The 27,958-nt window shown below is 47.5% G+C and overlaps 1 protein-coding gene across 2 annotated transcripts; it reads right to left on the bottom strand.

The window, feature by feature from the left end:
- Window positions 1-12: 12 nt before the first annotated feature.
- MMEL1 (membrane metalloendopeptidase like 1) lies at window positions 13-27,958 on the bottom strand. Of its 2 annotated transcripts, none has more exons than XM_054394887.1 (23): window positions 27,453-27,958; window positions 27,158-27,321; window positions 21,904-21,963; window positions 21,015-21,176; window positions 20,474-20,554; window positions 19,901-19,996; window positions 18,788-18,906; window positions 18,103-18,168; window positions 16,122-16,256; window positions 15,468-15,557; window positions 15,072-15,208; window positions 14,456-14,549; window positions 13,630-13,758; window positions 13,268-13,366; window positions 12,436-12,519; window positions 11,527-11,630; window positions 9,696-9,754; window positions 7,482-7,601; window positions 6,343-6,476; window positions 5,449-5,514; window positions 2,815-2,910; window positions 2,076-2,152; window positions 13-962 (listed from the first exon to the last, which is right to left on the bottom strand). In XM_054394887.1, exons 1-23 carry the CDS (start codon window positions 27,500-27,502, stop codon window positions 863-865), a joined length of 2,322 nt encoding a protein of 773 aa, XP_054250862.1. In that variant the 5' UTR covers window positions 27,503-27,958; the 3' UTR covers window positions 13-862. The 2 variants fall into 2 exon arrangements, with proteins under 2 accessions (XP_054250862.1, XP_054250863.1); XM_054394888.1 differs by having other exon boundaries at window positions 27,516-27,958.

Genomic DNA, 27,958 nt, shown 5'->3' with positions numbered 1-27,958 from the left:
AATAGCCTATGGCAAACCAAAACCAAACAAAAGGCACAGGATTAAAGAACATCTTAATTGTTTCCATGGATACATGTTTGCTATTTGGCAAAAAAAAAGAGAGAGAAAAGTCTTTTATACACTTTGTACAAGAATAAACATCAGTGGAAATCTCTCTCTGCAGGCAGACCCTGCACTCTGGACCTGAACAAGAGAATTGGTGCTGCTAAAGAAGAGCTCTGTCTAGAAATGCCTCAGGTGAAGGGCAGGTTGCAGTTGTTCTTTGGAGCAGAGGAGCTCAGGTGCAGCCAACAGGCATCTGAACACAGAGCTGACTTTGTCATGGCTGAGGACAAACAGTGAGCTCTGGGCAGAAAGCAGTGCCCAGAGTGCAGGGCTGCAGACAGCATGGGAGGCCAAGCCAGCTCTAACCTGAATTTGGGAAGAATGCACCAGAAACTGGGTCAGAAGACTGGGAAACAGTCCAGGGAGGCAGCTCAGCCAGGTCTGCTGAGTCCTCAGGAGGTGTCAGATATTAAAATGTCTGCTCCTTTCTGAGAAATAAAGAGTTGGATGTTGGTTGTGTTGTCTGAAGTCTTTGTAACCCTGATGTGGTATCTTGGTAACAGTCAGGACGTGGCTGGAAACAGTTGGTTGAGTCCTGGCAGGTGCTGTGGCTCTCAGCACAGCCCAGAAGCCATGGAGATACCCAGAGACTCCCCAGGGAGCCCCCAGAGCTCCACTGCTCGTTTTCTTCATGCTCTCCAGCAGCTGCACCCTTGCCTTGGCTGTGGCTGGGTGGGAGAACTTCAGGCACGTCATGGGCAAAAGCTGTTTGTTGTGTCACCAGAGCAGCTCTCGTCCTTGCCAGGGCTCTTTTTGGTTACCAGACTCTGCACTTGTCTGCAGGATGCATGGTTGTGCCTTTTTTACAGTGGAACACCTCTGAGAATGCTTCAAAGTTCTGCAGAGATCCCATCACCCTGGAGAGAGAGAAAGAACCAATCATGGAGGTGGCTCCACATGGAGGACAGAAAGCCTTGTCCTCTGAGGACAGGAGCTGTAGGTTCTCGGGGACAGAAAGCCTTGTCCTTTGAGGACAGGAGCTGTAGGTTCTGGAGGACAGAAAGCCTTGTCCTCTGAGGACAGGAGCTGTAGGTTCTGGAGGACAGAAAGCCTTGTCCTCTGAGGACAGGAGCTGTAGGTTCTTGGGGACAGAAAGCCTTGTCCTCTGAGGACAGGAGCTGTAGGTTCTGGGGGACAGAAAGCCTTGTCCTCTGAGGACAGGAGCTGTAGGTTCTGGGGGACAGAAAGCCTTGTCCTCTGAGGACAGGAGCTGTAGGTTCTGGGGGACAGAAAGCCTTGTCCTCTGAGGACAGCAGCTGTAGGAGGGACTGAGGGAACTGGGGTTGTTCAACCTGCAGAAAAGGAGGCTCAGGGGAGACCTTCTTGCTCCATATAGCTCCCTGAAAGGACTTTGGGGCCAGTTGGGGTTGGGGCCAGGTCCAAAGGATCAAGAAACTTTTGATGAGAGGAAACAGCCTCAAGCTGCCCCATAGGAGATTTAGATTGGACACAAGGAACAATTTCTTCCCCCAAAGGTTTGTCCAGGCCTGGCCCAGGCTGGCCAGGGCAGTGGCGCAGTCCCCATCCCTGAAGAGGGTTCAAAGCTGTGTAGATGTGGTGCTGAGGGAGATGGTTTAGCAGCAGACTCAGCAGTGTGGTATTAATGGTTGGACTCAAGGATCTGAAAGGTCTTTTCCAGCCTAAGTGGCTCCATGATTCTCTGTCCATGAAGCCATTTAGTGTCCCCTAGCTCAGGGTGCAGGGTATTTTGTGTGAGAAAACAGAGCTAATGGCACAAAGGAACCCACTGAGTGGTCTGGATTCTGGCCTGTTCCCCAGAATCAGCAAATCCAGCAGGCCAGGAGCAGGAATGGACCTTCAGCAGCATGCTGCAAGCTGGGGCAGAAGTTCTGCAGCTTAGTCCAGGCTTCTCTTGTCAGATTCTAGCTGGCAGCAAGGAGCCACTTGCTGCTCCTGGGCTGGGAGCACATCAGTGATCAGCCAGTGATGAAGTGGTTTGTAACACCCACCTGTATTTCAGAGGGCTGTGGACATCTGTCTTTATTGACTGGCTGGCATATTCTGGTCTGTAGGAACCACACCAAACCTAGGCAAGGAGGATTCATCATTAGCCAGTCAGCAGCAAAAGGAATTCCATCTGGGGAGCTTCTGAGGTTTGTCCTAAGAGCCACCCCCAATTGTTATACTCCAGGTGGGGAAGGTTTTATAAAGGAGGCAGAATTGATACAATTTTAAAAGAATTAGTCTTTATCAAGGTCTTGGACAGGTTCTGATGATTGTTAGATGCCCTGGTTCTCTGTAGCCTCACTCCAGCAGGTTTCAGTAGTGCCCTCAGAACAAGTTACTGAAAACTCATTAATTACTGCACTTTCCCCATAGATTCACAGAATGGCTTGGATGACCTTAAAGTTCCAACCCCCTGCCATGGGCAGGGACACCTCCCACCAGCACAGGTTGCTCAAGGTCTCATCTAGCCTGGCCTTGAACACCTCCAGGGAGGAGGCAGCCACAGCCTCCCTGAGCAACCTGTTCCAGTGTCTCCCCACCCTCACTGTCAAGAATTTCTTTCCCATCTCCAGTCTCAATCTGCCCTCCTCCAGCTTCAATCCATGTCTGTCTTGAGGACCCTTCAACGAATATTGAATCACTGTCCCACTGGAGCTTGGGGCTGGTTTTCTCTCTGACCTTTAAGGTACCGTAATTTATACTTTCCTGCAGCGTGGAATGGCTGCATCCAAGTGTTCTTACCTGGGCAAAGTTGAGGAAGAAAAGCTGCTTGTGGGACAGATCCAGTCCAGGCAACTTTGGCTCCTTCCCTTCCCGTTCCAGCCATTTCAAGTAGGCCTAGAAATGATCAGAGACTCAGTTCAGAGGAGCAGCAGGAGAGCCACTTCAGGCATGATGAGTGTTTGGGAGGGTGGTTTGGGGTGAGAAACTCAAAGGTTGGACCAGATGATCCTTGGGGTCTCTTCCAACCTGGTATTCTGTGACTCTGGTCACAATAGTCCTGAACCCAGCATCTCCTCCCTTCTATGTTGTTGTTGGTTCTGCCTTAACACAAAGAGCCCAGCGAGTTTTAGTGCACAAGCTGCCATCAGAAGGGCTCTGCTGACTTTCCTAGCAGTAAAAATGAAGCACACAGATAACCTGCATCTGCCTCTCAGCTATGTGGTGATCTCTGAACCGGAAAACTGTGATCAAAGAGGTAAAACTGCCAAACTTTTATATGGAAGTGGAGTTTTAGAGCTGTTGGTGCCAGCTGACCTACACTGCAAGTAGCTTTGTGTGTTCTTAGAATCACTAAGGTGGGAAAAGAGCTCTAAGATCAAGTCCAGCTGTCAGCCTAACACCACCATGGCCACCAAGCCACGGCCAGAAGTGCCCTGTCTGGATGTTTGTTGAACACCTCCAGGAATGGGGACTCCACCACCTCTCTGGGGAGTCTGTTCCAGTGCCTGACCACTCACAATGAAATTTCCCAGTGTGATGATAAATGTAGGGATGGAAAACGTGAGGCCAGGTCCCTTATAGGTAGTGTGAAGTCACTTGAAGAGCTTTCTTTCCTCAGCAAAGGGGCACACAGTGCTTCAGCAGGAGGTGTGTCACTGCCCTGAGGGGCTGTTGGGTTGCTGTGGTGTCTCAACAAGCAAGGGGGCAGCAAGAGTAGCTGCTGACCTCCTGTTTCAGTAGAGCTGGTGATAAATATTAAATATTAGTGCTGCAGAGACTGAATGCCCATCACTGAGCACCAAACCACCAGCTTTGACTTCTGCTGTAGGAATTTGTATCTGGAAATAAAGTGTTAAGTCCTCTCCAGGGTTCTGTGGGTGAGGATTTTTATCTCTTCAGGTAACTGCTGAAAAAAACAGCAGATAATCACCTTGCTCAATGTTAAAGCCATTACCTGGCATTGTCACACATTAATTGGGCAATTTCCCCTTTTTTGGGTATATCACATATGGAGACAAGTTAATGTGTCCTCATGCTGCTTCATTTCAACCCTTCCATTACCTTGTCCTCAGTTGCTGAGCTAGTCCCAAAGCGCACAGCACACGCAAGGTGGAGCTGAGGGTAAAGCCACATCCAGCCCCACACAGCAGGGAGCAGCAGGGGAGGCTGTGAGCAGCAGCGTCCCCACCCCAGCCCTCCCCAGCACAGCTCTCAGAGCCAAGTGCATATTCCCTCTAACGAAGTAATTACTGTTAATGACATCCCCCAGAGCTGGGATCTTCAGTGACAATTCAGGATGTTCTCCTACAAACACCCTCACACTGCTGCCATGCTCAAAACACCAGAGAGGAGAAGTTTCCCCACGACATCTGCTAGGATTGTTTGCAGGAGAGAACATTCTGTGCTCAGCCTGGAGCTCCACGTGGCAAGAGCCTTTGTGCTGATAACTTCTGTGAGTCTCCTCACAAGCTGGGAAGGGGGGAGTGGTTGTAAACCTGAAGGATTAAAGATATTGGACTTCCCCCAGTCTGGAAGCTGACTTCCCTGGTAGAGCAGGAGAAATACTAAAGCCAGGCTGATCGAAACAGGGTCCAAGCACAGTGTGGAGGCAGTGCTCTGGAACACCACTGGCATTAAGGGTGTCTAGAGACAGGACAAATGGAATGGTTTGAAGCTAAGGGATAATATTAACAGACTGGATCTCAAGAAGAAGTTCTTCAGTGTGAAGGTGGTGAGACTCTGGAATAGGCTGCCCAGGGAGGCTGTGAATGCCTCCTCCCTGGGGGTGTTCAAGGCCAGGTTGGATGAAGCCTTGAGCAGCTGAGTCTGGTTGAGTATGGTAATAAAACCTGGAAATTTGCAAGCAAAACTTCAAGCTTCAGTGATGCAAAACACCCATTCTGAAGGCCTGATAATGCTTTTAAAGTGTCTGGATGCACACCCTGGCTTCCAGGGATAGACAATGCAGCTACTCTTCAGTGTGGTAGCTGACTTTAAGTTGTGTGTGAGTCCATTTTCAGGGAAGGTTGTCCCAGGGCTATTGAGAACGGAGATGTTTGCTTAAAGCAGTGAGTGCTGGACATGTCCAAAGCTTTGCTTGAAGAATTGATTTGTCTGAGTTGAGTTTCTTGTCCCTTTTTGCTGTTTGGTTGGTTGGTTTTTTAATGCATGGATAAAACCTTTCTCCATGAGTGTTTAATAGTTGATGTCTCCCCATGCTCTGACACAGTGTTGAGTGAATATGTTCTAGTGGGAGGTGTCCCTGCCATGGCAGGGGTGGTTGAAACTAAATGATCTTTAAGGTCCCTTCCAATCCAAACCATTCTGTGATTCTGTAACTTCTTAACTGTCCATTTTTTCCCTGACTTCTAGAACAGGGACCACAGCTGGGTCCAAGGGGCACAGCTCCCTCACACTCTGGCTGGAAGTTACCTTATAAGCCTGTCGGACTCCTCCATTGTCTGCAATATTTTCTCCCAATGTGCTTATTCCACTGATCTGTAAAAGAATCATCACTCGATTACTCCACAGTCAGGACCATTAGCAGCCCTCAGAGCCATGAGCTGAAGCAGTGATACATCACAGACAAGGCAGACAGACAGTGGTGTCTGCAACAGAAGGAAGCTTTGTGCTAGGGGAAAGAAAGAAGAGAAAGAAGAAACAGAGAAGGTGGAAGCTGCAGATGGGCACAGAGAGAACAGACACACCTAGACTGTACTCTGCCCCTCTACCCTGCTCTGGTGAGAGCCCACCCCAAATACTGCCTCCAGTTCTGGTGTCCCCAGCATCAGAAGGACACAGAGCTGCTGGAGTGAGTCCAGAGGAGGCCACAAAGATGATCCAAGGGCTGGAGCAGCTCTGCTGTGAGGACAGGCTGAGGGAGCTGGGGGTGTTCAGCATGGAGAAGAGAAGACTCCAGCAGACCATAGAGATGCCTTCCAGTACCTGAAGGGACACTACAGGATGGCTGGAGAGGGACTGTCCAACCTAGGCCATTCTGTGGTAGCCTGAAAAGTACATGGGCTGCTGGGCAGAGCTTATGCCAGCAGGACTGACAACAGATTTCCCCCTCCTCACCAAGAACACCTTGCAGCAGCACACGCAGGGCCAGCTCACCATTCCCTCCCCTGCTCACAGGTGGCTCTGGGTTCCCAGGCTGCACTTGTATCCCCATTCCCAAGGAACAATCCTTGTGCCTTCTTTCCAGCACCAGGAGCCTGTGCTGTGTGGGGTTTATGCTTATCCTCTGCAGAGATTTCCCCTTCACAGCCACTGTTTTTCTGTAGGACACCCCAGGGTGTGGAAGTGTTGGGTCCTGTCACTCACGTTTTGTCCCCCAGCGAGCTCCCAGGTGTAGTTGCCATACTGATAAACCATGCAGCGAGACTGCTCCTTGAAATGCATGGCAGAGAAGTTGCTCCACCAGTCAAACATGTTGCCATCTTTATCAAAGTTCCTGCCTGTGTAAAAATCCAAGGCAAAAAAAGGGAAGTTTGGAGTGTGTCAGAGCAGCTGTTCTGCCAGTGGAGCACCCGCTTCTCGTCTGAGCTGCTCCTCTCCCTTCCTTCCTCCTGCCCTTTGGGTTCTGTGTGCTACAGAGAATTGTCAGAAAGGGCTTTGGCACAGCTGATTCTGCTTTGGCACAAGAAAAAGGATAAGATCAGTTGCAGCCCTTTCATCTCTATCCTCTCCTTTTCCCTGCTTTCTGTTCAATCAGCACCAAGCCTTGGTTTGGTTTTATTTCTGACTGGCTTGTGCAGACATTCACATAACCACAGCTTCCCACCCCTCTGAGGTGTCCAAGCTGCTGATTCTCTGTGCCCATGGGGCAGAGCTGAGCTTCACAGAGAATTAATTACCCTGCCACAGGAGAAGGAAGCTGGAATTTCAGTCTGGTGTTTGTGTTCTCAGCTCTCTGGCCAGAGCATGCTTTGCTCTGCTATAGATCTGGGGTTTGGGGATCTGTGGTGTGACTCTCTGTGGTCTGCACAGAATTATCATAAACCACCCACTGAAGAGACTAACTTGTAAGAAATTATTGGCCTGCTGTATCAGAAGGGAGGTTTTGCATTCTAGAGAGATAATGAAGTCAATTAATTTCAAATGTTTGTGTTGGAAAATAGAAGTCTGCTGTGGTTTCAAGGTATTCCTGATGGCTCATCTATCCCAAGAACACACTTTCCAGGATTCATTTTACTTTAGGAGCCCACAGACCTGCCTGCACCATGCTGCTGAGGGTGTCAAAGTAACAGCTGAGAATTGTCATTGACTCAATTCCTTTTTAACAGCTGCTCACTTCTGGTGTGACCTGTTCAGGGCAGAAGGGAAGGTGAGGAGTGTGCTGGTGTTGCTCTCAGGAGCAGCCTGTGCTGGTGTGTGCACAGCCAGCCTGGGCACATCAGGCTGTACCTCTAATTCCTCCCAGGGCAAGCAAAAGCACAACATTGCCTCAGTCCTCTGCTCACCATTGTCATCGAAGCCGTGAGTGATTTCATGCCCAATCACCATCCCAATCCCTCCGAAGTTCAGGGCTTGAGGCTGGTGCTTGCTGAAGAAGGGGGGCTGCAGAATCCCAGCAGGAAACACTGCAGAGATGTGGAGAAAGAAGGAGACCCTGTGAGGCAGCTTTATTTCTGCTTTCCTCCCAGGCTTGCTGGGTTTAAAGGCCAGGAAGGAACAGAAAATATGAAACTATTAGAAACAGCCTCATGCCTCCCGTGGGCAGCTGTGCCTCTCTTGATCAATGGCAAATGAGCACTTAATCAAGGCTTAATTTAGCACATCTATGACCAAGCTATCTCCTTGGTTGAGGCCCAAGCATCACTGACGCTTCAGCCTCAGCCTGATTTGGTCCATGTCTGCTGCAGGAAGCCAAGGACAAAATGTTTAGTAACTGAGAGAGGTAGAGTTTGTGTTTTAGAGCCCTGTTACAGGGAAGCTACTGAAGGGTTTATTGCTGCATTTCTGTTCAGGAGAGGCAAACAATCGCATGCTGATTACCAACAACACTCCACATGTGGAATACACACAGTAGTAACTCCTACAGAGCACTGAGTGCACTTGGATGCCAGTCTGGGGTGTGGGAGGGCAGGAGAATGTCTGGGCTGCTTCAGTCTGCTGATAAAAGCCTTGTGTAGGATCCATGGGATTTAGTCTTCATCTCTTCTGTGTTAAGATGAAGAGCAATAAGCTCCTAGAGGAATTAAGACTGCAAGCTATTAAATCTAATAGGACACTCCCTAAGAAGTGGGATAGTGAAATTAGGTGGCAAATATTTTATTGAGAGACCAAATCCTTTTTAACTCTATAGAAGGCTTTACACATACAGTTCAGGGGAGAAATATCCAAGACAGAGTAAAATAGGAAGCAGTAAGATAGAAGCAGGACATGAGTGTAGGAAAAAAAAGATTTTCCTCAAACTAGAGACAGGAAGAAACAGACTTTAACTGGCACCTCCATGACTGGGGTAGCTGTGTATGGATTTTTAGCTGGTATATTCATCTTCAAATTGCTTCATCCAGTTGCTTCTCTGTTAGTTAGAAGAGCAAAGCTGCAGAGGAACTGGTCTGCTTTAAGACCCAAGTTCCCTGCCTGGAAAGCTGGCTCCCAGCTGATCATCATCAGCATAAACAGTGTGGAGAAATAGGCAGCATGAGTGTGGCTGCAAGTAGAGCTCCAGGATGATGTGCTCCAGTAAGCTGAAGGAGCATCCTGCAAGGGCTGAGGGACTGGGCACAGCTTTGGCTGTACCTACAGCATGGCACTCAGTGTGAGCTACACAAGGGTAAGTCAGCTCCTTCTGGTGGGGCCAGAGAGGTGAATAATCAGCACTTTGGTGTTTCTGCTTGCAGCAATGATCTGTGATTGCCCTTGGGGCTGTTGCTCAGGTTGTTTTCTGTTTCTGGTCTGCTCTGTGAGCAGGGTGTGGTTGCTGTCTGGTCAAAAAAAGGCAGAGATTTTTCCTCTTGTGAGATCTGGCAGTACTTGGAGAGTAGATCTTGCTGGGAATTTGAGTAGATGCTGCTTAGTGTTTGGTTGCTCTCCTGTTTGGGATGCTCAGAATCCAGCAAAGACTCTCAGGTATCTGCAGGCTTAACCTGAGCTTCTGGTCACCTGCACTAGCTCAGAGAGCAGGGACCATGAGAAGCCAGGATCATTATGGCTTAAGTCTGAAGCTTTTCTTTGCTAAGAGCAAGAAAGGTCAGCCCAGCAGCTCTGCAAAACCTCTTAGGGCTGCCAGTCTGTAACCAGAAGCAGGTTTCATTAGTCTGGGCTGGCTCTTATCAATCTAATTTCCTTCCCATCTGTACAGAGAGCAAACTGGAGAGCTGCCCATGTGTTTATCAGGAATGTGGAAACTTGAGTACAAGCAGCCCAGGGTACACTGTTAGCATTCTCTGGTCTCTGAAGCTGGCACTGGGGTGGTAGCAGTTACTGTCCAGGCTGTTCCAGTATGGAAACTGTGCCTGCCAAGGTGGTGGAGGGGGGAGCTGAATATTCGTCAACAAAGCAACTGCTTGAAAAGAGCAACCTGGTTACCTTGCCCACAGTTTCCATCAGGACAGCCTGGTTACCTTGCCCACAATTTCCAACAGGACACAGGCAGGTTTGCCTCTGGGTAGCAGAACTGCACCCCTGGGGTGCAAAACAGGAGTAGGTTAAAGCTGTTGCAAACCTACCTATCTGGTTCCGATTGGGGGAATAGAAGGCATTGACCACTGCAGCTCCAATTATCCATCTGAAAATCAAAGTTGCACACAAAATTAGTGCTCTTTTTTCTTGTGTGTGTATGAGACATTCTTTTTAATGAATTAGTATTTAAAAAAAATCTAGGTTGCATATAAAGGAAGGACTGAGGTAGGGAAGATATGTGCCGTAGAACACAGCTGTAAAGAAATGGTAATGCTAGAAAATAACTGGTGGCAAATTTATGGTCAGCTCTCATCCAAAACAATGCCAAGTTCAAGAGAGAAATATTTTTGCTCTTGAATATTGATTCTGGCTCCAGGGTTGTCATCTGTCTCTGCAGACAGACTGTAAGAGGCAGCAGTGATCTGTAACACAGTTTGTGGATTAAGGACACTGAAGCTGTGCAAGGTTGGTTTGTTTGGGTTTTTTTTTGCTGTGAAGAGGACCCTGGCTGAGTCCCCATCAAGTGGGGAAAGAGAAAATGAAAAAAAAAAAAACCAACCCAACCCTGTTGTTAATTAGCTGAGTGATCAGAAAACTCCCTTGGTGAATTATTCATCAGCGATTCACTGGAGGTTTCCAAGTGCTCACATTTTGAGTTGAAACCACTTCACAGGAAGAAGGATATTAAAAATGAATAGGCCTTGTGACAATTAACTTTGACTAATGTTTCCTTTTGGGAGATTTTTTTTGTGTGCTTATGAGTAACTCTCTTATTTTATGGTTTGGGAAGAGGTGCTTGACATTTTGATTGGAATCTCCTTCCCCTTTGTCTCAAGATTCTCTCTTCCAGCATCACCCAGGCTGGAAGCCCAGCAGTGAACACCACCACATCATACTGGCATTAGCTTCCCTACTTCTGCCTTCCATTGCAGTGTCTCTGTCACTAATGTATTCAGCAGCAGCTTTGCTAATAGCTGTGTTGGAGAAGTCCAGCTCAGGAAGCTCCCTGGGCTGTTAGAAGTTGAGATTGGCTAGCTCACAGCTCTGGAAACCAGGTCAGAGCCCAAGGCACTTGCTGCTGAACATGCAGACCAGGGCTTCTGTGTCTCTGCCATGGACTTGGCAAGGACTCAGCTGCACTTGAAGGGCTGGAGGGCTTATCCTGGTGATGCTGTGCAGTAATGTGGTGCCAACTGCTCACCCTTGAGATGTCAGTGCCACTTTATGGGCTGCCACTGGCAGTAGGTTGTTTCAAGCTAGCACTAGCTGAGGATCTGCCCAAGAGCAGAGAACTGGGAGGTAACAGCTAGGGCAGTACAGGCTGAGACCTGAGACTTGCTCAGGATGCATTTGTGGAGTCAAAGAAGGGATCAGGAAGCAGCTAAATCCTCACCTATGCCAGTAAGTTCCTGAAAAAGACATTTTAGACTTTACTGAGTGCAGTTGGGAAATAATGGCCTAGAAATGGACAGAAATTAGATCTGCTCCTCAGCCTCCCAGCACTGGGCATGTTTCCAGCAGAATCCTGGCCAGAATTCTTTCAGCTATTTTGGTTTTAGTTTTTTTTTTTTCTTTTTTTTTTCCCCTGAATATAAACTTTCAGAAGTTCCATGATCTTGTTTAGCTCATCTCCTCCTTGCTGAGCTGTCAGGAAGCCCTCTCACTGCTTTTTGAGTTAAGTGACTGCAATGTAATATCTGAATGTGAGGCAGCTTGAATGAAGGCTTAAAGAGATTCCAAGAGAAATGGATGAATTCCTACCAGAAGCAGCAATGAACTACTTTGCTAACTCCAGGAACCAACTTGGAAGGTCTCAGAAGCATTCTCAGCCTTCCACAGCACAGGGGTGAAACACAATGAGCATGATCAGACACTTACATGTCTTGGTCAACTCTCTCTCGAAGCTTCCTCAAGCTCTTTTGGGCTCCAGCTCTCAGGTTTTCCAGAATGTTTTCAAAATAGTTGTGCTCACTGAAGTTTAACTAAAACAAACAGCCAAGGGTTTTAGTGAGCTGTGCAGAAAGAGGAAGAGAGCTTTTAAACCAAGAAAGGGTTTGATTGCAAGGCAACCCTTCATCCTCAGCTCTTTGCATGCATGTATTTGTTAATGTTTGCCACAACTGATTTTGTCCTGGCCCTTGGAAGTGACATTTCACAGCTATCAGTTTTCCAGGATGCTGCACTGCTCCAAAAAGAGATCCCTTGAGCTCTCTATGTCCATTGCTCCATCTGCAGCAGAGGCAGGATGTGCTTATTCTCCCCTGCCAGGCCAGATGAGCTCAGAGCTCCCTTGGACCTCTAAGTCTCCTGTCCCCACCTGCACCACTAAAACCTCTGGCCAGGAGAACCTGCAAGGACAGGCTAAGAGAGTTGGGGCTGTTCAGCCTTGAGAAGAGAAGGCAGCAGGGAGACCTTAGAGCTGCATTTCAAAATCTGAAGGGGACCTACAGGAAGGCTGCAGAGGGCTTGTAGAGACAGGACAAGGAGCCATGAAACTGGAGCAGGGCAGATTTAGGTTGGACATCAGGAGGAAGCTCTGCACAATGAGGGTGGTGAGACACTGGAACAGGCTGCCCAAGGATGTGGTTGAGGTCCCTATCCCTGGAGACATTCAAGGTCAGACCTGATGTGTCCCTGTGCAGCCTGCTCTACTTGGAGAGGTCCCTGCTGAATGCAAGATGACCTTTGAGGATCCCTTCCAACCCAATGCAATCTCTGTGTGTGGATCCAGAAGCAAGCAAATAAATACAGATGAGGCACTTGGTGAGGCATGCAGAGCATACTTACATTGGCATATTCCTGGTCTAGTTTTTCATTCTGGTCTTCCAAAATATAATCTGGATAGCCAATTTGTTCTTTAATTGCCATTGCCTGGAAGAGAAGAGTTTAATGTTTCCTCTTAACTGTGGTTTTTGTGTGGTGGCTTTGATGTTTGTTGTCATTCCTTTCTGCTATTGTTTACCCGTTTGTGAGACATTGGATGCAAACATTTAAAAGCTCTTGTTCAAAAGCACCTCATGGCCTATTTCATATGGAACAGAGTCTTCCTCTCATCTCCTGGTGTCCAGCCACTTGCAGATTGTGCTGCACCATTCAACAAGGATTGAGTTTAGCACTCATTTACTGGCTTTTTCCTCCTTGCTATTAAAACAGTGCTGGTGGTCCTGAAGTCTATGAAAAGCTGTCTCTGGGGTAGTGCACCATATTCTGCTGTCGTTCTACTTGGTGCATTTTGTGCCACCATCTCATTTAGGTCATGGTTCACAAGACTCATAGAAGGAAACAGCAAAGGTTGTGAGACATTGGCACAGGTTGCCCAGGGAGGTTGTGGATGCCCCCTCCCTGGAGCTGTTCAAGGCCAGGTTGAATGAGGAGCTTGGTCTAGTGGGAGGTGTCCCTGCCCCTGCCAGTTGGAACTGGATGATCTTTAAGATCCCTTCCAACCCATTTTGTGATGCCTGTGAGCTAACAAAGCATTACGAGGGCAGTGCAGAAGGATGATGGATAACAGGATGGTCAACATCAAAGCTTTCCCCTCTAGAGCTGGGAAGAGAGATGCCACAGAACTCCAGAGACTCATGTTCATGATGGAACACTGCAGTTCCCTCTTGCTGCTGACCTTCTCCCGAGCCTTCTCCTTTGAGGCCTCATCCATCCACTGGAGCTCATCCAAGGTCTCGATGAAGGCTTCTCGGATCTTATCTATCAAGTCTCGGACCTAAAGGAGAAGCAGCAACCAATCAGTCATTCCCAGGCTGTTTCCCCCAGGCACAGCTAGGAGGGGTGAAAAGCTTCCTACTGAAGGATGATGTCCCCGGATTCAGTGTTCTAAACCACAATACTCAGCATTTACACCTTCTGACTCTTGGCTGACTGGTATCTTAAACGGGAAAAACCCCAGGTTGGGAGCTCAGCTGGAGGAGGAGGAGGAGGGCTGCAGACATTGTGGGTGTACAGTAGTAGGAAGGGTCATCTACATACCATCCTCTTGCTCTCACCAGCAAATGTCTCCCTGACGTACATTGCCCCCACTGCGTTCTCCATGTTATTGTTGACGTAACTCACGCACTCCCTCCAGCGAGCTTCCTCCAGCGTGGTCCCATAGAGTGCCTGCAGCACAAACCACCCCAGCATCAGCTCTGCCCCCCTCTGACTCACTGCCTGCAAAGGAGCTTAACCTCAGAGAAAGGTTTTCCTTCTGCTGGTTGCTGGTCTTAGATTTGTTTGGGGGTTTTGTGACAAAATAATGGCACTGTGTTGACAAGGGCTTGGTTTGGTGATTCTTGCAGTACTAAGGTCTGTGCTCTCTTTAGGAAGAGAGGAGATGTGGACCTGGTGGGGAGGGTCCAGAGGAGGCCACAGAGATGATCAGAGGGCTGGAGAACCTCTCCTGTGTGGACAGGTTGCTGAGAGAGAGTTGGGGCTGTTCATGCTTGGAGAAAAGACTCCAGGGAGACCTTAGAGCTGCATTTCAAAATCTGAAGGGAACCTACAGGCAGGCTGTGGAGGGACTGTTCAGAAGGGCCTGTGGGGATAGGACGAGGGACAATGGTTTGAAACTGGAGCAGGGCAGAGTTAAGTTGGACATCAGGAGGAAGTTCTGCACAGTGAGAGTGGTGAGACACTGAAATAGGCTGCCCAGGGAGGTGGTTGAGGCTCCATCTCTGGAGACAGTCAAGATCAGATTTGATGTGTCCCTGTGCAGCCTGCTCTAGTTGGAGGTGTCCCTGGTGAGTGCAGGGGTGTTGGACAAGATGCCCTTTGAGGGTCTCTTCCAACCCAGAGCAACCTGTGACTCTGTAGCTACCTTCCTGTAGCTGGCCCGAGCATCCTTGAACCTCCGACTCAAGCTGCTGACTCGGTCGATCACCAGACGCCAGATGAGGTAGTTCTGGATGGTGCTGTAGGGAGGAGCAAAGCTGAGCTTAATCCCCTGTGAAAAACAGCACTAGTACAGGCTGAGGGAGGGGGTGTGTGGGTGTGTGTGCTTCATTTTGAAGGGAGATAAGAAAGGAAATCATTGCTGCTAGTCCTGAGTTTCACAGCATCTATGGGTACCTGCTCTTAACAGGCTGTGGAAGCCTCTACAAACATCTCTCTTCAGGCATCCCAGACTGAGGCCTCTACAAACATCTCTCTTCAGGCATCTAGTTCTTTTCCTTTTTCCTTCTTGAGTGGAACAGGAACTAAGCCTGTGATTATTTCTCTTCCCCCCACCATTCAACCTTTCCTGAGCAGATGAGACATGAGGTACCACAGGACTTTGGGACCCTGGGATCTCAGAAGCCACCTCCTTGTGGTGTCATTTTTTTTTTTTGTCAGAGAAGCTGACAAAAGAGTTCTGGCTAGCGAGTGTCCCAAATAATTCACATTTCCACAACACCTCCAGGCCTTTTGTCTTGGATGTTCTCCAGTTCCTTTACCTTGCTGAGTATTTTGAGATAATTGCTTTCAGCTCTTGCAGATAGGGTATGCCATAGACAACCACCTCTTCTTCAGGGTCAACCTGAACACTTACTGAAGACATCACACCTTGGATGAAGAAGGTCCAGTTGAATTCCTAGACAGACAGAAGGACATGCAGCAGTGTCAGGTGTTTCAATAACTGCCTGGACTTTGTATAGGCTATGGGATTGAATGTGGCTGTGGTGGTGCTCAGTAGAAAAATGCTTTTTAAGAGACACTGAAGAGAAGATTAAGAATGGGAATCATTTTATACTACTTGGTTGCATCCCAGATTAATTCACAAAGCCATTTCCAAGTGGCATGGTAATAAAGAGGGAGACTGAAAGTATTTAAGCTGCTCATTAAACACTTACATTCAACGCAAACTTTTCCTGTAGCTCTTTCAAGGTCATTTTGTTGTACAGCAAGGTTACATCATGCCTCTCTTCTGCTGGGGTGGTTGCCTGAAGACATTCACAAGGTTATTGCTAGAATCAACTGACCCAAGTGTCCATGGCTGCAATCACCCACATGCAAGTGCACACATTCGCATATTATTTGAGTCTAAACCAGTTTCTTTTGGGAAAGAAAGCTCATTTGGTGATGCCCAGTGCTGTGTAGCACAGGAGCTCAGTAATATGTTGAGCCTAGAAGTTCCCCCTTCAAGCTCTTGGAGATTCTTAGGGTGCTGTAGACTTCCAAGCACACAAGGGAGCTAGCCCTGGTATTATCTTGGTGTGTGTTTAGCAGCAGACAGATTATCCTGCTTTGGGAGCCTTCCAGAGATAACTATGGCTGGGACCAGAGCAGCCACAGCAGCAGTGTGCAGCAGGGATCATTGTACACACAGAGGCTCTGATTCCTGGGCTGCTCATGGCACAAGAAGTCCTCTTCCCCCTGCTTTCTCCTGCTGTTTCTCCCTCTGCTTTCTGCTGTGCTGAAAGCTGCTGCACGGAACAGCAAGGGACTCTCCTGCTCCGCCTTTGCCCCCAGAACATCCTGAGATGTTCTCCCATTTCTGTACTCACATTTGCAATCTCTGTCTCAAGCTCCATGACCTTTGCCATTTCCTCTTGGACAAAGGAATCATCCTTAGACACGTTCTTGTCTTCCCGGATCATTTTGGCAATGGTGATCATGAACTGCAGGTAAGCTTCTCTCACCTGCACACAAGGGACAGAACACAGGTAGCACTGTGAGGAGAAGGTTTGCTGCCCAGCATTTTGCATTCAGCAAACCACTCTTCTCTTTACTATTTTAGCTCCACAGTGTGCTGTGAAAAGCTGGACCCAGGGGTCACAGCCCCCAGCCCTTGCTTCCAGTGCCACTCTCTCCACTCCATTTCCCACCACTGCAGGACCTGAGTTCCTCCTGAAACTCCTTACAGTGCAGTTGCCAGTCCCAAAATGTAGGGAAAGCAACACTTTCTGCTTCCCTGTGCAACCCAACTCCCTGGCACTCTCAGAGTGACTACGTGAGCGAAGAGAGGGCTCTGTGCTTTGTGTCCCATGGCAGCAATGATCCCTCCTGGCCAAACCAGGGCAAGCAAGGAAGGTTTAAATTCTCTGAAAGTAACACCATAAATCCTCTGAACTCTGCTGTTACTGTCTGAAAGAAAAGCTCTGTCTCAGATGGTTCCCAGTGATACCTTTGCTTTGTTTCCAGGGGGAGGGTATGGCTCTGATTTATGCCCCAGAATGTGCCTTGAAAAGAGATTTGGCTGCTGAGGGAGTGCTGATCTCTGATACAGGAAAGCTTAATGCTACCTATTCTCCTTGCATGCTTCTCTTCCTCCCACAGACTTTGGAAACCACATAAATACAACTGATGTGAAATTGAGTCTGGGCACTTCCATGCTGCTGATGATTTGTGTTTGGGGGCTGAATGCTGAGGGCTTAATCAGGCCAGACTCCCACAGGCCTCAGTAGGAGTTTTGCCAAAAGATGCTGGACTATGCACAGGGGGAGTTTGGGTCATCAGTTTGGTTCATTGTCTGTGGGAAGTGAGCTGTTAAATAGCAAATAAAAAGGAGGTTGTCTCCTCCTTATTCATGAAGATGAAAACCCCAGCCTTAGCCCTTCTCCTTTATAGCTTCAATTTGAAGCTGTATGAAGTAGCACTGTTTGCTTTTGCTGACTTTAGGATTGTCTGTCTACTTCACCTGATTTTCCTACCTCCTACAAGCCAATCCAAGCCTGCCTTTCCTGCAACAGTGCTTCCATATCCTTCTTTCCTACTGCCACAGCTTCTATCTAGGTGCCACTTGACAGAACCCTAGTGCCAGCAGCCACCTGCAGCTCCCAGCACCACAATGTGGAGCTGCTTTGCATCGTGAGACAGATGAACAGAAGCTGGCACTTTGCAGAGATGCTCAGGAGGTGTGGAAACAATCCCATGACAGCTTCACAAGCCTCTCTTTGAGGCTAGATTGCACATGAGCACATAGTCAAGTACACTGAAGTCAGAAGAAAGCTCTCACTGCTGTTTCCATCTGCCCTTACAAGCACCAGACAAAAGGCTCTAAAATGCTGATTGCTGTCTCTCTCTCTTCCCTTCCATTCGTGTTAGGAAGATGAGTTTGATTGTTGGGCTGCAAGTACTCTTTGTTGCTGTGGCATAACTGAGGAAAAGAAAAGCAACCACAGCAGTATTTTCAGCTTGCAAACTGCTAAATGATCTGGTTAGGTTTGCAATAGCTTCCCATGTCTTTATAAACTACCCTGCTCTGATTCTCTCTGAGCATTGGCAGGGTAAAGCAGCTGGAGAATCTCTCCCAGTTTTCATGTAACTAGGGGAAAGAGAGGAGTAAGTGGCAGCAGCTTCTTCCTAGCTCAGTATCTGTTCCATCAATACAGCTTTGGCTGCTCCATGGAAATAGCAATGACTGTCACAGTCTGGTTCTGAGCACCACACAGTATGAGGAACCACACTGGAGTTTTCCAAAACACAGGGCTGAGTAAGGAAGTAGTTCAGGCAGCAGGTAGTAAACAAATGACAAGGAATACTTACTCTTTGGTAGTTGCCCCCATTAAAGTAGTAATCCCTGGATGGCATTCCTAAAGTTGGCTGGTCAATCTGAAGGGAATCATACATTAAATTCTTTAGTTAGTGAGGAACAGATGTCCAAAGGTATCCTTGAAAGGCAACCTGAAGTGCTGCACTTGCTATGGTGCCCAATGCACTCTGAACAAAACTTCAGCTTTCTAGGGACTGAGGTGAGATGGAAAAGACAACTTTTGTCTCTGGATTCCTAGGTAAGGACAGAGTGGATACTTAGTGAGAATTATGAAGCAACATCTTGCATTAACCACTGAGGTCCAAGGATAGATTTAAGCAGCTTAGGAAAGAAGCTGCTTGACTTGAGGTCTTAAATGCAAGGTTTCCTGCTCTATATGAAACCTCACCATCATTTTGCAAGTCTCAAGAATTTATAACCCTTAAATACTGTAAATCAGCAGAGATCCATTGACTTTTATTTCTTTCACTGAAACAAAAAAAATTATGCTGCCATAAAACACTTTCCACTAGGGCCTCTGAAACAGATCTGCCACTTGGGGTACAGAAGTGCTGCAGAGGCTTTGCCTGTGCTGTGCACACCTGCTGCTGCCTTAGGGCAAGCTGCTCTGTTTGCAGTGTCAATAACCACCCCTGAGGGTTCTGGCACCTAAATCCTTGTCAGCAGTGTTTCTCTTACATAAATGATGTGTCTGCTGGAATCCCTGTCGTCATTCCACACAAACATGTCGATGAGGACACGTTTGTTAAATCTGGAGTTCATGATGGAGAGTTTCTCTTCCATGCTCCAGTTTGGCTCTGGGAGATACAAAGGGAAATATCCATCACTTATCAGGATCCCTCAAGATGAAGCCATGCTGCATTTGTTGTAGAGTTTACCAGTGAGTTGCTGAAATTGTTTAGAACCAGCCTGGGCATGATGTGAGAACATTCATAGAGGATGTTCCTTTATGTACAAGAAAGCTGGGGAGGGACTTCTACAAGGGCTTGTGGTGATAGGAGGGGAGGGAATGGACTGAAGTTTGAGGAAGGCAGATTTAGAGTGGAGATTAGGAAGAAATTCTTTTCAGTGAGGGTGGGGAGACACTGGAACAGGTTGCCCAGGGAGGCTGTGGATGTGCCCTCCCTGGGGGTGTTCAAGGCCAGGCTGGAGGAGCAGCCTGGGCTGGTGGGAGGTGTCCCTGCCCATGGCAGGGGTTTAGAAGTAGATGTTCTTCAAGGTCCTTTCCAACCCAATCCATTCTCTGACTCTCTGCTTCTACAGAGGCTGGAAATTGCCAGACTGTTCTTACCTCTCAGTGGCATAAAGTAATTAGTAAATGATTTTCTTATATAAACACACAGAATCACAGAACTGCCTGGGCTGGAAAACCTTCCAGATACTTTTAAGACCATGAAGTCCAATCATTAACCTAACACCAACAATTCCCTGACTAAACCCTATCCCTGAGCACTACATCCACAGCTGCACACATCAGCACCACCTTGCCCAAACCCTAATCACCACACAGGCACCAGAATGCAGCCAGATTGGTTTTATTGCTTTTGTTTTCATAACTCAGGTTGGTCCTTTAGGTTTCTGTCTCAAAATGTGCCCTGCTCATGAATGAGATCTTACAATCCTGGTATGAAATGTGCACTGTCTCGTTCACACAGATCACTGCATGCCAGAGCTGGATGAAACTCTGACTTTTTATCACCAAACCAGGCTCTAATTCCTTGGCAATGCTCTCCTTAGTGCAGTAAAAGTTTCTGATTTAACACTACTGAACTCTTTCAGGCACAGCATTACCTTTGGTCTTATTCCAGTCAGCAGAAGCAACTGGCCAGTCTCCAACCATTGTTAAGGCCTCTAGCAGAGGCAGTGAATCTCGTTGCTCTATAAGACCTGAGAGAGGAGAAACAAACATCATAGTGCATTCATAGAGGAGGGGAAAAAACCCAAAGGAGAAAGATAGGTGATGGCCCTGACAGTTTGAATCTGAGACTGAGCTTGTCAGAGCAGAAAATGAGATACCATGAACCCATCTGTCTCCTACATTGGTTGTCAGGACATTGCTTTGACTTTGGTACCAATTTTGGCTGAATCAGTTTGGCAAGGATGGAAGGAGAGGGTTTTGCACTCAGAAGGGAAGGCTTTGCATTGATACCAGAGGTAGGTAACCAACATCTGTCCTCTCTGCAACCCAGAGTATGTGTGTGTTAAGCCTTGAGGAGGTACCAAGGCATCTCCATTCACCTGAAGATGAGCTTTCCAGGCACAGCTGTGTGGGTTAGATAGAAACTGGCTGGACTTTTGCTTAGGAGAACATTGATACTTCAGGACACTTGAACAAGAGAATCAGTGGAACAAGAAGAGACTCACTCTCATTCATGCATGACTTGTAAAGTATCTTAGCTTTCTGAAATGCTTCTCTGTCCCCTTGATCTGAAGTCTCCAGCACACCTGGGGAAGGAACCATTGTGGTGAGATTTTTGTTTGGGTTTGGGTTTGTTTTTTTTTTTTCCCCTGTAAAGCTTTGATCTTTCCACAGAAATCACAGAGGATGCAGGGCTATGATAAATACTTGTTACTGTAGGCTTTAATTAGTGTGGAACTGGAGTGCTCTTCAGCACTGTTAAGGAGCTATTGATGGAAAGAGTGTCAGGAAGAAGGAGATGCACACAGCTTGGCTTGCTCCTTTTGAAGTCAGAACCAAATCACCTATGGCTGATTTTTAGTGGGAACAGAATGTTCCCATAAAATTGGTGCAGCAAGAGATGTAGAGATTAAAGGACTCGGGGGGGGGGGGGGGGGGGGGGATGTCAATCAACACTTCTGTGGAAGTTTATTTCTCAGTGTAATGTGCAGTAAATAACATTTGAAGCTTGGTTTGTAACCCAGGCTAGAGTAGCCTCGCTCCCACCTTTGAGGATGATCTCCAGCTCGTCCCTCAGGATGTCAAAGATGCTGTATCTGGAGCTGGTCTCTGGGATGACATGGTGGTTCAGCCAGCCCCCACAGGCATACTGGTAGAAATCCTTGCAAGGGTCAGCTGTTGGGTCCATATTCTGGATTATTCTAGCAGCTAGGAAGCAAAATGGGAGAGTGAGTTCCACAGACTGCTCAGGAATCTGTGGGGCTACCAAAGGCTGGCATGAAGGCAGCTTGCTTGTGCTGCTTGCAGTGGGTGAGTCTCATTCTCATGTCCCATGAGGCACAGGATCCAATTTCCTGCTTAAAAATGCCCAGTGTCCTATCTGGGGGCCAAGCTTAGGTTCCTATGATGAAAGCAGTGTCTCTGGGTGCAGTTGGGAACATCAGTGCTGGGGTCCTGCCTCTTCTGAGGTGTCCAAATAGAAGTAAAAAAATAAGAAGATGAAGAGCCCCACATGCAGGATGTATCCCTTTGAGAGCAAATTTCATCTCAAGGGCTTCTCATACTTCAGAGCTATTTGTATTGGTCAAGCCACATCCTTGGGGCTCCAAGTCAGAGCCAGAGACTTTTTGACCTGCTGGCAATCTTCCTGAATTCCTTGCTTTAAGATTTATACTCCTGGTGACAAAAAAATTGTATAGAATGGAAGAATAAGACTAGAGGTGGGATTTTTACTCAGTGTTTACACATGGGACTATATCTGAGGGCAGCTGCACCTCCTGCCTTTGACAGCATTAGGAAGGTGTTCCTACCCTAAGGGGAAACTTCATTCCTTTTGAATTTTTCCAGCCTGAAGTGCTGTTTATTGAGGTTCAGTAGGACTCACACCATGTAAAACCTCTCCTCTGCAGTAAGCATTCACAGGAGCAGTCATTACCTGCTGTAACACATCCAGGTGTGGTACATATGCTGCCTGAATTGGTGCCATAGTGAGTGCCTGCAGGGAGAGGAAGGAGCAAACAGTTAGAATGAGTTCTTTTGGAAAGAAATTGCTTCCAAAGCCACCTGCCAGCAGCCCAACCTCAGTGACAGCTCTGTTGTCTTAGAGCCCTCTTGCTCTGAAACTAAACCACTTGCTCTGTTTTTAGTTTTACAGGCAAGCAAGGGAATATTGGTGCCAGTAAATGATGCTAAATGACAGCTGTGAAGAAATCTCTGATCTGCAGATTTATGAGGAAAATTAATGGGAAGCAGCATCAAAAGAGTCTTGGCAGGGAGTGTGAAGTCTGCTGGGAGGAGAATGAACCCAGGCTTTTTTCACCTGCAGTCTTTCTGACACACACTGAACTATGGGATCCCTTTCCAGACAAGCTACTAAGATGCTTTGAGCACCTGAGCTCTTCCTTGAGCTTCAAAGATCATGATTGTGACAGAGGTTTAAAGAAGGAGCACAACTCCATGGCTGGCTTACTGCTTTCACACTGTTTGGAGTCACAAAGACCAAATTTAGGGACAGAAATGACTTCTCCAAGTGTGTGTGTGGTGTTTTTTGGGGGAAGCTGGTAACAGATCAGGTTTGGTCAGCATTTCAGGTATGCCCTTTGAGGCTACTCCTTTGCTGTTCAGCAAAGAGTTTGTCCCCTAATCACTCATGTTCAGGGCTGATGGAATGGTGGAGCACAAAGCAGCCTGTGGATCTGTGTTAAAATCCATGTTCTGCCTTTGAGATGAGCCTGGAAAAGTCCAGGGAAGCCCTTATCAGTGATCTCAGTGCTCCCAGGGCAGTACAAGCTGTGCTAGGAGCTGATGGGTGTAGCAGTATCAGCTGGCTCTGCTGTGACAGGAGCACACCTCTAGTCAAACATGGATTTTGTTCCTTTAAAACCTTGGCTCAGCCCTGGCTGTCACCTCCCTCAGCAGCTGTAAACAATCAGATGTGGGAACCCTGGAGACCTTTATGACTTGCTGGTTCCAGCCCACAGAGCAGCAGTGGTGTGAGGAGGGATCTGAGGGAGCCTAGGCAGTGAATCCTTAGCAGCAGCATTTTGCTGAGACTTCTAGAACATGAAGTGAGCCTCTGTGTGGGGACGTGGGATGACCATACAGAGCCAGCACACAAAGTGCTGCTCTTGGCTGTTAATTTTCTATTTTGGTGAAATATTTCCAGTGAAGAAGCTCCACTAAACACCTAAGCACTTCTAATGGTGAGCAGAGAGTGAAACAGGACCTGTCCCTAGCTCTGATTGCCTGGTGCTCTGCACCAGGGGTTTGATGGCTGTGACTACACAGGCTCTTGATGTGAATTCACAGCCATAAGGCGCTGCAGCAGAACTTACACTGAAGCCTTTGTACATGGACATGGAATTTTTTATGCTGAGTACTAAGTTGGAAGTGTTTGTGATTCTGCTCAGGCCACTCTTGGGTGCTGTTCACCACAGAACTGGAATGGGAGGGATCTAAGCATCCCAGCCTGAGGACTGGCTTGGCCTTGGGCACAAGGAGATGAATTTTGCTGTTTTAATTTGTGAAACTCAACTAGCTCAGCATCTAGTTGCATTAAATAGACAGCTGCATGGTTCCACACTGGGCCATGGAACCTTCACAGCCTAGCTTGCCAGCAGGATTAGCCACTTTTGAAACTTTTCTTTGACCCTTGCACTAGGATGTTTGCAGAAAAGAGTTACTTAAATCCCTTCCAATGAAAATAAGGGCTCTACACAGGGACAAACAAGATTACAGCCATTCAGATAGGAATAAAACAGTAGGGAAGAAAGGAGGGCTTTGAAGTTATCAGTGGAAGCAACATAAAAAGCCCCCACTGTGACTGGGAATGTGACATCCAGGGTTCAGCTGAGCTGTGCTGGGGGAGCAGAGCTGGGTTAGAAGAACTCCCTTAGTACAGTTTAGTGTCTAGCAACTGAACATGAGCTGAGCAAAATATGTGCAACCATGTGAGGCTTCACCTAGGGAGAGGAGTTTAGCTGTTGTTCTTGGTACCAGATGAAATGAGAGCCCATTTTGCGAGTTTCCAAAGTTTCTAATCATTTCAAAGGGTAAAAACCCTGAAAGCCCAGAGGAATTCCAAGGGAGGGAAAGAATCCTGCTAGGAAGGAGAAACTAGTAGTTAGTTATGGAAAATGTCCATGAGAAATAGCAAAGGGCAAGGTGAGAAAGAGACAATTGTCCCAGAGTGCTGCACACCTGCCCTTGTTTCTCAGAGACCAAGCAGGACTCACAGGAAGCTTTTTTTCTTTAATCAAAGCTTCTCTCTTTAATAGAACTTGACAATATCTAACTTCAGTTTTCAGCACCCAACAGGATTCCAGCTCCTCACATCCATAAAGCCCTTGTGACTGTGAAAATGTAACTGAGCTATGTAAGGAGGGAAGCCAAATCTGGTTTGAAAGCTTGGCTGCACACTCAGGGCTGTCCTTCCTCAGAGAGTGCCATCTGTACCCATGCCAGTGTCTTCAAATGGACACCAGAACACAAGGATTTGGGTTTGTTCCACTTTTCTTGTCATTTCTTGCCTACAGTCTCTCTGTAAGCATGACTGAGATGGAGATTCCTGTAAGCATCAGCACTCAGGGGTGTCTGCCCACTCTTGCAGCCCTGTCACTCCACCGTTCCCCTTGATGTTCACAGGGAGCTCTGAGTGCAAGGGAGAAGACTCTTGCCACCCAAATATCATTTCCTCACAACTTCTCTGCTCACAGATTGCATCAAAGGACATCTTGTCCAACTTCCCTGTCCATCTCCTTTGGACAGCTGTCTCAGTAATGAACATTCATGAAGTCAAAGGGTGAGTAAGCATCAGTCTAGGAGTTCAGCCACAGCTCAGCCACCAGCTTCTCCAGGGACTGGTTTAGAGGATGTCCCTGCAGAGCAGGTTCTTGTGACTGTTATTCAAGTGCACACTAATTGCATTCCCAGCAGAGGAAAGGCAGCAGCATACTGAGGCTGTGGGAAACCCACTCTCAGAACAAGGTGCTGTTAGCTCAAGAGCATTTCTCTCTTTATTTGGATGGAGCAGAGCTGCATGAGCATGGCTACAGCTTTCCAGCAGCCTGGCTAACAGATGTGGGCAGGGACAACCTGTGGGGATGCAGACACACACACACACACATGTTGTGAATCTCACTTCTGAGAAACCCTATGAACCTGGAAGGCAGAAAGTGACCAAAATATCAATTAAAGGAGTAAGGTGGCTCTGGAGCAGGCAGGACCAGCAATGAGGTGAGAAGGGAAGGTGTTTGTAGCCCAGTTGCCTGGAGAAGTTGCTGACTGTGACTTGATGTGTCAGCTCCAGCAAGTGTGGAAGTGTTCTTCAGACTGTAACCTTCCCAACAAGTGATGAGATTTGGAGGTCAGGAAATGTTTGGGGAGCACAGCTGAGAAGGAGCTGTGAAAAGCCTGCAGAGCTGTATGTGTGGTTGTGATGGAAAGATTGGGAGCATGGTGGATCCAGGTTCAAACCCAAATGACTTCAGTTCTGTCTGCTTCCCTTTCTGTCATCACCCAAACACTGCTATGCTCTCCTTGCTATATTTTCTTTTAGCCTATTTAGATGAGGTTTCATGGGCATAAAAACTTTTGGGGGTCAGAAATGCCCAGGCTGCTCCTAGCCCTATAGAACTGTGTGGCTGTGAAAGCTTTGGTGGTTTTCTAGTCTGAATTTACAAACAGAAAGGAGCATGAACATTCACAGGTCTTGCTGCTATAACCAGGGGCCTGTGCCATGCACCACAAGGTGCTTCTGCAAGCTATATAGAAGCAGAACAAATCCCTGACCACCACCAAGCCTTTATATAGCTTCATATACACAAAGAGAGAACATAAGGCAGGACAGGGAATCCTTTTGATCTGCCATTAGTTAACCAATTCTTTCTTAGAACTCTCTCTGGATAGTGTCCTTCTGATAAAGGATGTGCAAAGATGGAATGAATCTGAATCATAGATTGCTCAAGGCCTCATCCAACCTGGCCTTGAACAGCTCCAGGGAGGGGGCATCCACAACCTCCCTGGGCAACCTGTGCCAGTGTCTCCCCACCCTCACTGTGAAGGAGATTTCTCAAATCCGTTATACATGCAAGAAAAAAAAACAACAAAAACAAACCTGCTCTGCACAGCTCAATATTTTGATATAAAAACTCCTACTCTAAAACCTATCTCTGGGGAATTTCTTTCCTCCTGTCTCCTGGGCTAATATCATAAACATATCAACTTCCTGATGAGTATTGTGAATACTCAGAGATTTCAGCTGACACTGGAACAGCTGCTGGCAAAGGAGCAAATCATAAAAAGGTTTCTCTCATGAATTATTACTCAGAATTGTGCAGCCTTTTACTCCCAAGTGCTGAAGAAAGCAGTTCTCTGCAGGCAGGGGATGCAGAGGCAGTGCAAGGAGAAAGCAGCTTTGCTTTCCATGCTGCTTAGTTTTATTCTCTTAGTGTTTTAGCAAAGCTCTGAATCCAGGAGGCATTCATGGAAATGCCAAACCTGAGGCAGGTGCTGCTAGCAGTCCTGTTGGCTGCTCCACAGGATTGTTAAATAGGACTTTGCACTTGGTGTGCTAGAGGAAAAACTTCAGTTTTGAGTTAAGTGGTGCTCTGCAGTTCACAAGCAGGCAAAGCAGCTCAGCGTGCTGCACCTCACTGTCAGGTTCCTGGGTAGGCATTTGCATGAAAGCCACTGAACCAAATTTCACCTAGAGATCAAATTGTCTTTGGTAATGTTGCAAAAAAGTCTCCCATTCCTCAGCAGCAGGCTGGCTTTTTATCCTTCAGATTGCAATAAACAATCTCCTCTTTAGCTCTGCCATGCAGCTGTGCTTTACAACTCCTGCAAGAATCACTCTTGACTCCTGTAAACTAAGGAGATGCCCAGCCTGGTGCACAGACACACACCTTGCCCCTCTGAAATAGTGCAATGGGTTTGCTACCTCTGTCAGAATAATGCTGAATTCAATCAAATCCACAGAACTAATTAAAAGCATAGAATCTTACATCACACAATTCAAGAATGAAGTAAAATCCATCTCTGTGCATGAGCTTGGGACAAGGCAGGGAAGCCAATGTCCCTCACAGAGGTGACCTCACCCTTTCCCTGTACTTCTGTTTTCATTTAGCTCTGCAAAAAGCCTCCTGTGCTGTTTGCAGAGGGAAGAGGTGAATTATTGCCAGGTTCCTTACCTCTGCTGCTGGCATATAGGATCACCAGGGCGACCACTGCACAAGTCATGAGGAGCAGCAAGACAGCCAGAGCGATTGCCACAAAGGTCCAGGATTTCTTCCCAGATTTTGTTGATTTCTCCACAATATCCATTTGACTCTCTGATTTCCCCATTATTGTCACTCTAAATCGAGGAGGGGAGGGTAAGAAAGAGTTAAGAGCACAGCTAAATCAAAATCGAGATCAACACACGACAGAGCAGGGGGAGAGGAAGCGGAGTAAAAGCAAAGATAAAGAAAACTTCCAAATTATTACATGTATTTGTCCATTTGATTGTCCACTGATTTGTCAACCTCATTCTCCATCTCCTGTGCCTACCAGGTTGTCTGCACTCGGGGGTGTGTTGCTGGGGGGCTGTTCTGGGCTATGCTACCCCAGGCTCTCAGAGGTGCAGTGTCAGAACTTCAGGAGCCTGCTTGGAGAAGTGTGGAAAAGTCTCATGACCAGGTTGGGCAACTCCTTTCTCCCAAACAGGGAAGGAGGGGGGAAACTGTCTCCTTCCACCCCCCACTTCAAAAAGTAGCTTGTAGTTCTGCGGAGTGCTCCTCCGTGGATGTTCGTAGGTCTGTAGAGCCCTGTTAATAGCAGCAGAATGCGACCCGAGATCCCTCCAGGTGCGGGTGCCTTTGGGCTGTGTCTGCTCCGTCCTTAGCACAGATGAAGGGTTTGGGCAGCAGAACGCTCCTAGAACAGGTATCAGCTGCCAGGTCCGCAGGAGTTGGCGACCTCCAGCTTCTCAGCCTCCTCAGAGCCATGCTCAA

The sequence above is a fragment of the Indicator indicator genome, chromosome 32 (assembly GCF_027791375.1).
Source record: "Indicator indicator isolate 239-I01 chromosome 32, UM_Iind_1.1, whole genome shotgun sequence".
Classification (NCBI taxonomy): Eukaryota; Metazoa; Chordata; class Aves; order Piciformes; family Indicatoridae; genus Indicator; species Indicator indicator.
The sequence above is the reverse complement of the archived record's forward strand: the minus strand, read 5'-3'. Positions and strand labels throughout refer to the sequence as shown.